This window comes from Antechinus flavipes, chromosome 4, assembly GCF_016432865.1.
Source record: "Antechinus flavipes isolate AdamAnt ecotype Samford, QLD, Australia chromosome 4, AdamAnt_v2, whole genome shotgun sequence".
Lineage (NCBI taxonomy): Eukaryota > Metazoa > Chordata > Mammalia > Dasyuromorphia > Dasyuridae > Antechinus > Antechinus flavipes.
The window spans coordinates 111,683,595-111,693,330 of record NC_067401.1 but is presented as its reverse complement, the minus strand read 5'-3'; the positions used below and the strand labels follow the sequence as shown (position 1 = coordinate 111,693,330).

At 37.3% G+C, this 9,736-nt stretch overlaps 1 protein-coding gene across 2 annotated transcripts in view; it reads right to left on the bottom strand.

Moving 5' to 3' along the window:
* Positions 1-574: 574 nt before the first annotated feature.
* Positions 575-9,736, bottom strand: part of KCNN3 (potassium calcium-activated channel subfamily N member 3) — a 299,637-nt gene continuing 290,475 nt past the window's right edge. For both annotated transcript variants that reach the window (XM_051993926.1, XM_051993927.1), the window contains one exon: positions 575-9,690. In XM_051993926.1, coding sequence (XP_051849886.1) covers positions 9,394-9,690 — 297 coding nt within the window. In that variant the 3' untranslated portion in view covers positions 575-9,393. The remainder of the gene's footprint in view (positions 9,691-9,736) is intronic.

The following is a 9,736-nucleotide window of genomic DNA, read 5'->3' as shown; positions in this document are numbered from 1 at the left end:
AAAGGAGTTCATTAATGTAAGTAATTACATTATAGAAACAAGGACTAAAAAAGATTTTGCATTTGTAGGACTCCAAAATCATCTAGGTATTTCATTCCCCCAACTTTCAAAGAAACAGATTAGTATTAATCTCTGAATTGTCTCTATTTTATCCAGAGAAGGTGATTTCATATAAGTATATTATTTGAAACCCAAGGGAACCTTTGAAATTATTTAACCTGAGACTCTCATTTTACAAAGAGGTGAAACTAAGAGAGGTAAATCACGAATTCTAAATTCATACATTTACTAAATAGCTGACCTGATAGATATGCTGCCCTCAAATTTACCCTTCATTCCACTGTACCATGTTGACTCTTTTCCCTTTTAAAGTCCTCACTGTCAGAAAGTGTTAGTCACAACTAATTCCCATGCTCCCATCTCTCCTTTTTCAGTTTAGTCAGATTTCTGCTTATAAGGAATGCAGTATCTAAAGATATATAATACAGAATCACTGGGGAAATTGTGGCAAATAGATGAATTAAATAAAGGACGGGAAGCATAAGAATGAGTTTAAATGAAGACTATAAAACGGTTTTGTTTTTGGAACACCAGCACTCTACATATACTCTCACAATTAAGGAAAAATGAAGGCATCCAAAGGAAGAAGGGGGAATTTCTCCTATAGATTTTCTTCCCTTCTGTTTCCTAAGAAGGTTTACCATGATTCAATTCAAAACTTTCAGGCATTTCACTCTTTTTTTTATAACCTTTACCTTTTTAATAAAAAGTAAAAAACAAAAACAAAAATAATAATAATAATACATTACTGTGCTGAATAGGACCTCTCTATGGTGAGGTCTCTCTCAACAAATGAACATAGGACCAGACGAAAGAAATGGAATTGCGAAGAGAAATATGGTAGATTATGAAGCTTTTATATGATATATGTATGACTATATTATATATGACTGCAGGTATATGTGTGTGTCTATATGTATGTATAAATACATATATTTGCCTACATATACACACACGCATATGTACATATTTATACCGACCTCTTTAGTTTGAAGTCCAAGGCACTTTTTACAATGAACAGATTAAAGCCATTAATTTAGGACATAGCTGTTTCTGGGTACATATCAGTATATGGCAACAACATTAGAATTTGGATATTCTCCTCTCCACCTTTAGAGTGCTCCTGCTTGGGGTAATGATGAGCAGAAATGGCTTAGAAAAAGATGACTTAGAGGTGTGGAATGGTGAAATTCACCTATCTGTTCTCCTTAGTTACCGGTAGCAAAAAATAGCTCTCACTGGCCACATGCTGAGTACTCCAAGAAGGGGATAAAAATAATAAACAGCTCAAGGTTGCTTTCTGACTTACACTCAGCTGTAGGCCATTTTAAATGGACTGCATGGGATGCTGTGTAGCTTTATGAGGGGCTTGATTTAATAGGCCACCCAGGTATCCTTATACTGGTACCAAAATGATATAAAAAAGGGGGAGGGGAACCACAATGAAAATGAAAAACATTTTAAAAAATGCTTTCCAGTGATTTGGGAGCCCTAATTATTAGCATTTAATGATTAAAAAGGGAAGATTGTGTCTTGTTGCTGTCAAATAATTACAGTGTTTTTGTTTACCTTGATGTAGTTATACTCTAATAGGCATTAAAGTGGAAAAATAAAGGCTTTATGTTTCCCTTAAGATTATGTTTAGAAAACCAGATCAAGAGAATGTGGTCTCTTTAATTTGGTTAGTTCTGACAAAAAGGGTGCTGATTTGGTCCACCTGTATAGCATTTTCTAATCAAGAGTTGAGAGAGAAGGAATACAGTTTGTCACTTTACTCTTTTATGGAGTCATTAAAGATTGAGACTCCATCTACTTTGGGACTGCTGTTCCAGAGACTGTAAGTTTCACTAAAAACAGCACAGATCATACTCATTCTCTCATTTATCAAATGATTTTAAAGTTTGGGGAAAAGTCCCAAACCTTAATTTATTCGTGAAGATATTTTATTTTCTATATTTGGTGACAATTTATTTGTGTAGAGATAGGAAAATATTAATCAGTTCTAGAGGTGCTAAAAGGAAAGGCTGAAGGGAGCAAATGGCACAAAGGTATTTTAGAGGTGAATTGACAATCACTAGTACATTCATCAGTCAATTATAAAGTTGAGGATGAACTAATTTCCATTACACAAACAAGTAGGAAGCGTCATATATACAGTAGAACCCTGGTGGCCTGGAAAAGGGAATGCAGCTGCACGGGCATCTAACTTATGACCTGAGAGCTGCATAGGCACTGGGAGAATTTCTCAACAATAATAAAACATACACAAGTGTTAAATCTTAGATACATCAGATTTAAACTGGAAATAGTGACATTATTTTTCATTTTAATAGTGTGAATAAAGTATGGGATGGTGCTTCAAGATGCAGATAAACTGAAGTGCAAAAAAAATGGAAGCTGGATTTTATTTTTAGCAGCTCATTTCTAAAGAAGGAGCTATTGTTTTGTACTACTAACATATTAATGTGAATTTTTGAATTTGTGACTCATACTTAGGGAAAGCATAGATAAAAGACTCAGTCAAACTTACTTTGAGGATACATATAGAGGATATGATTACATTGATTATAGGATGAGATTAAATGGACCTCCTTGCTCACCAGTTTTAAGATAACCTTTGTGTTAATCTGGACACACCATATTTCATATAGATATAAGCCTTCTTCTGGGAGTCTGAGGTTTAGAGCAATTCTCCAGGTGAGCCTCTGTTATTAGGATGAGGAAGAGAAGAATGAATTGTATGAGTGTGCCAATTACAAAGATGTTCTCCTATTCAAAAGCGTCACTCATAGAATCAGAGATGTCAAGTTAGAAGGGACCTAGGAGGCTATCTAATCCAAACTCATCATTTTACAGATGGGGAAACTGAAGCCCAGAGAGGTGACCCAACTTCCCTACAGAACTTTGCCTTTCCCCTCCTTTTTATCTCATCAGTTAATAAAAGTAATCATGGAGTAAAAGGTAACAGTGGAAGAAAGCTAATGTTTCTGCTGGCATACATTATACAAGTTGTTACCTCCCCCTGCCTTTCCACTGGCAGAGTTGTTTCATTTCCTCAATAAAAGGGCGCCCAAACCTTATTCCTATCTATCTTTAGGTTGTCACCAACTCCAGAGAAGTAGCTTTTCATGCTTGGCTTCCAACTTGATTCTCACAGAAACTGAGAATCATCATTCTCCTTGTTCACATAGCCCCTTGGTGCATTCACAGAAGTCAAAGTCTCCTGAAGCTCAGGAAGGAGAAATAATGCTGCTTATTTGGTTAGCTTTCCTGCATGTCCACAGGAAAAAAAAGATTGACTGACTGAGTTGAAGATGGATATGGATTGTGTAATTGGGCTTTTGGAAATAGGTAATAAGTAGGTTCATTCCTCCCCCAATCCTAGCCCTCACCCAACTACAGAACAACAGAAATTAGTTTCATAGAGTTACTCAAGAGAGATGGCTTTTTAGAATTTTTTGTAATGGCTTATTAAAATTGGGATTAAATTCAGATTCTAAGCAAAGAATAATGTTCTTTTGTCTCTGACACTAAGGACCTTGGAGAATTAGAAGGGTATGGCAGTTCTGAAGGCTGTTGTACTGAGACTCTTTGTCTAAATGTTGGGCAATTGATTACATTGATGTGTACTCAGAAACAGTCATTTGGAGAGCAGGTGGACACTCTGACCTGCTAAAAGACTAGGTTGATACAAAATATTAATTGAAAGTTATAATATCATTTATAATATAGCAATATATTTCATAGGTAAAATAAACTATTATGCTTTCTCCTATCTTTTTTTTTAAAGCAAGCAGTACAGAGGCAAGATGCAAATTCATATTGAAGCTTATTGTCTAATTCTGAATAGAAACATGAGTTTCTTTGAGTTTGCAAAGGAAATGTTATCTCCATTATCATTCTTCTCTTTGTTGTTTTCATTTGTGACCAATGCAAAATAGAATTTTTGGGACCCAAATGGAGTCTTTGCCATATTAAGAAATGTTTTGGATGGAAATGAATTGGTCCTGTGTGAAATGAACAAACTGAGACAACCTATACAGCTTCAAAACTAGGGAATGTTTATTTCCCTTTCTGCTGTAAAACTGGAAGTCAGTTATTTTGATCAGATTCCTGTGTGGTTTGCTTCTGCTGTGCATGTGTGTGTATGTGTGTGTGTGTGTGTGTGTGTATCTATAAAATGTCAGTTTCTCTTTGGGATTATAACTGGATGTTTGAGCTGAAGTTTGTGCTTTTTTTCCATCAGCTTTTCTAGCCCCAATCCTTCCTTTCTTCCATGCTGTTTCAATATGTGGTCCTTGCCCATGACTATTTGTCATGTATGTAAACAACTGTCTCAGGGGCATTTGGCACCTAGATTTGGAGGTCATGTGTTGACTTTTTCATGATGGGTTGTTCAGAGGAAATGCCAGTTCAAGCTATTGTTTCCAGTAAAAGGGTAAAGGGAAGCAGGAGGAAGGTAGGGGATCACAGTTCATTTTTTTTATACCATTAGATTGAGTTCTTTTAAGGAATCATCTGTATGTGTCATTGAAAAAACCTATATTTCACTTCTGATCCTTGACAGGACCATAAAGTTGATTTCTGTTCCCGTTGTTTCTCTAGTAACACTCAGGCTGATTATCTTTTTGCCTGCTATTCAACTATCAAAAACAGACAGTTAATATGAATATCCCCACAGAATAACTATATATAGCTTTCTTAATGGCACCAATGATCCTATTTCCATAATGTTTACGTTGGTAGCAAGAAAAAAGGAGGGGGAAGAATATCTGGAGTGTCACCAAGTAGATGCAAGGGGGGAAAAAAGGATGCCTAGGAATAAATGAATCAAGCTGCTGTCTAAGGTACTGAAACATAACACAGTGAGGAGTAAATAGGCACAGCAGAATGATAACTATCACTTGCATTGGTTCTGATAACCTAAAAAAAGAGCCATTATAGAAACTAGGGACATTATGGATGGGAAAGTCACAACCTCCTGGCAGTGTAATTACTTTGCAGTATCTTACAATTACTTCCCAGCATTATGGTGGGACAGGATACTGTTTACTTTGGGGACTCAGTAATGTTGCTAATTTGGGGTTAAGCTGTTCATTGATTTACAAAATGATCATGGAGAGAAGTCCTGGAACTTCACATTAGTGCCCCCAATTTTCTTCCCACCAATTCCATTACTAATTATACATTCCCGTTTGAGCTGATTTTAGTGTTTTGGCATTAAACACCCCTCACCACCACCATTTTCAGCGATTCCTGGCTATGTTGCATTTCAGTGTGCCAAAAACAGGTGGAAATCATACATAACCAGTTAATTAACTTGAACCTCAGAGATTACATTTTGTTCCTGTGTAATACTTTGCCATGGAGAATATTAAACATTATCTTCATATTTACCAATACAGAGAATGAGATACTGACTTGGTTAAATTACTTAGAATAACAAAATAGAACTAGTTTATTTTTGATCTCTAATCTTCTCTTTCTAGCTCAAATATCCTTTTCTTACTTAATAGCTTGTTATGGCTACAACAATTAGAAGAGAGAGAAAATCTCCCATTTTTTAAATGTATTTTTTTCTTCTACTATTCTTTCCATTTTTTCCTATCCCTTTCTGCCTGCTGCAGGAGAATATTGCTACACCATATCTCTATCTCTGTCAAGGTCAGAAAATTAATGGTATTCTCAGATGCATCTGTTCTTGCTGTATTCTAGACAGCACTAAACAGCCCTAGAGATATAGTGATATTATGAAGTTAACATGTCATGAGGATGGCAAGAACAGGTGAGAAGCAATTTATGAAAATGTATAGGTAAAGAAAAAAAGATGGTATCTTTAAGACAAAGATACCAGTTTCCATCTGAACTTTGAGCTAAAGAGGAAAAGGCCCCTGACTGGGTTTGAACTACCAAACTGGAGCCATGTCCTGAAATTCCATTGATATGAGGGAACCTAAGGAATCACAGTAGTACACCCCCAACTTTACAGTACATAATATGGCTTAAGCAATCCATTGTGGCATGTCTTGTATCTGCTCTACTGACATCTAGAAGTTCTAGAGAAAAGCAGCATTATTGGATTTGTCACCGAGTTATCCGAAGATTAGAGAATTCCACTACTTGGTAAAGATATGCAGAATGGATATGAATTTTAGCTAGCTACCCAGTGCTGGAGAAACTTAGTATTTTTCAAATACAGCCAATTCTTGAAGGGGCAACCTCTTCCACCCATCAAACTTTAGAACAATGAGGGAAGAAGAAAGTTTGGAAGTTACCTCTTCTCCTAGTCCCAATACTCAAGGGATGAAGGGATTACTAATGAGCAGAGGCACACCAGAAAACAGACCCTGGGAAAAAGAGAAACATAAAACCTGAATAATCTGCACACTGGATTTTTCAGTACCTAAGTCATCAAGACTTGTCTGTACTTGTATGAAAAAGGGCAGTTTCCTAACAGACATCTTCAGTGTTAGTATATAGAAACTATCTTCCAATCGAAGCAGGACAATATTAGTATGCAGATCAGAACACTCATCTTCTGAAGAGCCTTAACTTGGCAAGGATAAAAAAATCATGCTTCTCTATTGCACTACAATAGGCTCAATTTATGCTTCAAATGCCCTTGTGTTTCCAGAGTACCCATGGCTACTAACACTGGAAGCAACTTAGATCAACCCCTGAAGTAGAAGTTGTTGCAAATTTGTGTTGTCACCAGTGTCTGCAAAGGTTTCTCACTGGCCAAAGGTCCCATAAAACATCAACAATTATGCACAGACTGACTGAGAAGAGATAGTCTGTGTATAATTTTGGGGGGGATAGAGAAAGGGTAGCAGAATTTAACATGCAACATCTTAAGTTAATACAAAACTGGATCCTTGTAACCCAGATATGTTGAGAAGGGATTGCATTATCAATGAAAGGGTTAAACTGAGACCCAGTAGCTAAGGACTATGGTTTTGGAATCCAGATTGGACAAGTAGATTTCTACAATTATTAGCCATTGTTTGGTGAAATATGATAAAATCACAAAGTAACTCCATGGTTATTTCATCTGTTTAAACATCCATTTTTATGTTCTGCTGAATTTTCATTGAAAATAGCAACAAACATTGCTCTAGGAACATCAAAGAAATAGATGCATGAGATACATCAGGTTCTTATGATTTCCTTACTGGGAACTTCCTTCTTAGACCCTACTAGCTATCCATCTGTAATTTTATAGATTTAAGGTGTTGCCTTAGAAAGCAAAGAAATCAAACGACTTGCCCATGACCACACAACAAGTGTCAGAGGTGGGACTGGAAACAAGGTCTTCTGACTATGCCATGCTGCATTTCCTGGTACAAGCGATAGATAACAATTAAAAAAAAAAAAAAAACCAGTAAGTTTGATATCTGTGGTATGCAAATCAACTAACTGACAATGTTAAAAGGAGTCTTAAAGAGGAAACCAGGAAAGGTTCTTCGAGGAAGCGGATCAGGCTACAGACCAAGGCTTCCTTCAAAAGTTGTCTTGAACTATAGATTTCCATCAATGTCAACTGAACACTTCTTTAAAAGACTTTAGAAGACCATGCCCAGTGTGACAGAAACAGAATGAAGCAAATTTCTGTAGCTGGATGCATTACATAATTTACCTTAAAGTGGTAACAATTTATCAGAACCCAGCAGAACTGCTAGCCACTAAGATACAATGTTCTTTTGCTTGAATTTAAACAGATGAAGTATACCATATAGTAGTTAAAAACTCCTCAGAGTTAAAGCAGCAAATTACAAGATTATTTTCATCTGGCAAAATTTGGAGAGGTCAGATTAGGGTGATGTAAAAAGTTTTGGGACTGGTATCACCGTTCAGGGAAGTGGGCTTGATCAGGGCTTGCTGGTCTTTCTAGCGGTTCTAAAGTCTCCTTTAAAGTATTCAGTTGTGCAAGCCACATGATTTTGTACCAAGATTTAAAAAAAGTGGCACCAGAAACAGATAGTCATTGATCTACATTAGTCAACACTCACTTAAGGTTTTTTTCCTTAAAGAATTTCCTTTATGAGCCATCTTCCTTTCCCCAAAATTACCATCTTAGAATGACCTTTACTTCATTTATAAGCTACTTCATACACCTCGCATTATAAATGCTGCCACTGTCACTGAATCTGGGATGAGGGAACGTTTGATCACTCAGCTAGCTTAGGAAATTTGAAGTGGGGTAGACATAAGTTCAATGAGCCTTCCCAGGTGAAACTCAATCTGAGCCACGACACCCTAAATATCTGTGGTATACTCATCACCATATAATACCAATGAATCTCAGATTGTTTGGATAGCGGATTAAACCCTACCAAAGCAGCTATTTTCAGAATACTATTTTTAGCTCCAGAAAGCCAAGATTTTTAAGTTGGTATTCAACTCATAACAGGCACTGTACATACCTATGGCAAAAGCAACCTGTAAGGTTTGGAAGGGATCTATGCCCACAAAGAAAGAATAGTTGATAAAAAGTGATGCCTGAACAAAACACATCACCAGTGGAAACAGAATGGCTTGAATTTAGGGGCACATGGGCAGGAACTGGTTGGTTTTTATAAATAAGTTTTTATATATTATTGGAAAAATCTGTCTTACATGACCTCATTTACCATGCACTGGGTTTAATGACCTATGTAAGGAATAAGAGCTTTGATGTTCTGTGATTGTGTCTGTGTTTTGGCAAACTGTGAACTTCTTTTTCCTATCTTTATCATATAGAGAGATCTTCTTAGACTAGAGAAAAAAAGCAGAGTGGTAGATGAGGCTCTTAGTTATAACACAAAGCCCAAGGTTGATACTCAGTGGAGTGGAATATTTTCCTCTACTTGCTTTTCTATTGGTTCTTTAGTTTTTATATTCTCATTTTCTCTCACTCTTGCTCCCGCTCTCACTCCCTCCCCCTCGCTCTCACTCCCTCCCCCTCACTCTCACTCCCTCCCCTTCGTTCCCCCCCTCCTTTATTTCCTTCTCCCTCTCTTTATCCTCCCCACCCTCAGAAACAATTGAAGACCTGAGATTGAGCATGGATTTCTGTTTTCCACCAAACACTGCAACAAAGGCCCTGTCAAATGTTTGGCTTCCTTTCATTTCTCCTTCCCTCTTCCATATATAGGCACCTAAACAGAGATTCGATTTCTGATTTCAAGGCATATCGAACCAAGCACTCTGAATGAACATGAATTTGTTAACTAGTTCAATCTTATTCTTTATGTCCACTCAGCCTGAATGTTCCTGTGATGACAGAAAGACCAGGAGAAAGTTGACTTGCATCTTAAGACCTGTCGGCAATCCTTCCTGTATGGGGAGTTTTATTTAGCAGCTGCTTGAGCTTGTGTAAGGGGTGGGAAAAGAAGTGGAGCTGACCCCAATAGGGCTGTCGGAAAGTGGTGTGTGGGGGGTTCCCACTGCCACACTCACTCCCCGAGCCTCGATGACGGCTGAGAGGAGTTGTTGTTGCTGCTGACGCAGGGTGTCCGCAATGAGCAGGGGGAGGGAATTGAAGCTGGCAGTGAGTTGTTCTAGTTTAGACTCCAGACTGCCAATTTGTTTTTCCAAGTCCTCACTCCGGTCATTCAGCTCTGTGATTAAGTCATACATGACATTCTGCATCTGTAGGATAAAAAAGAATATGGATCCTGTTATCATGGAACATAAG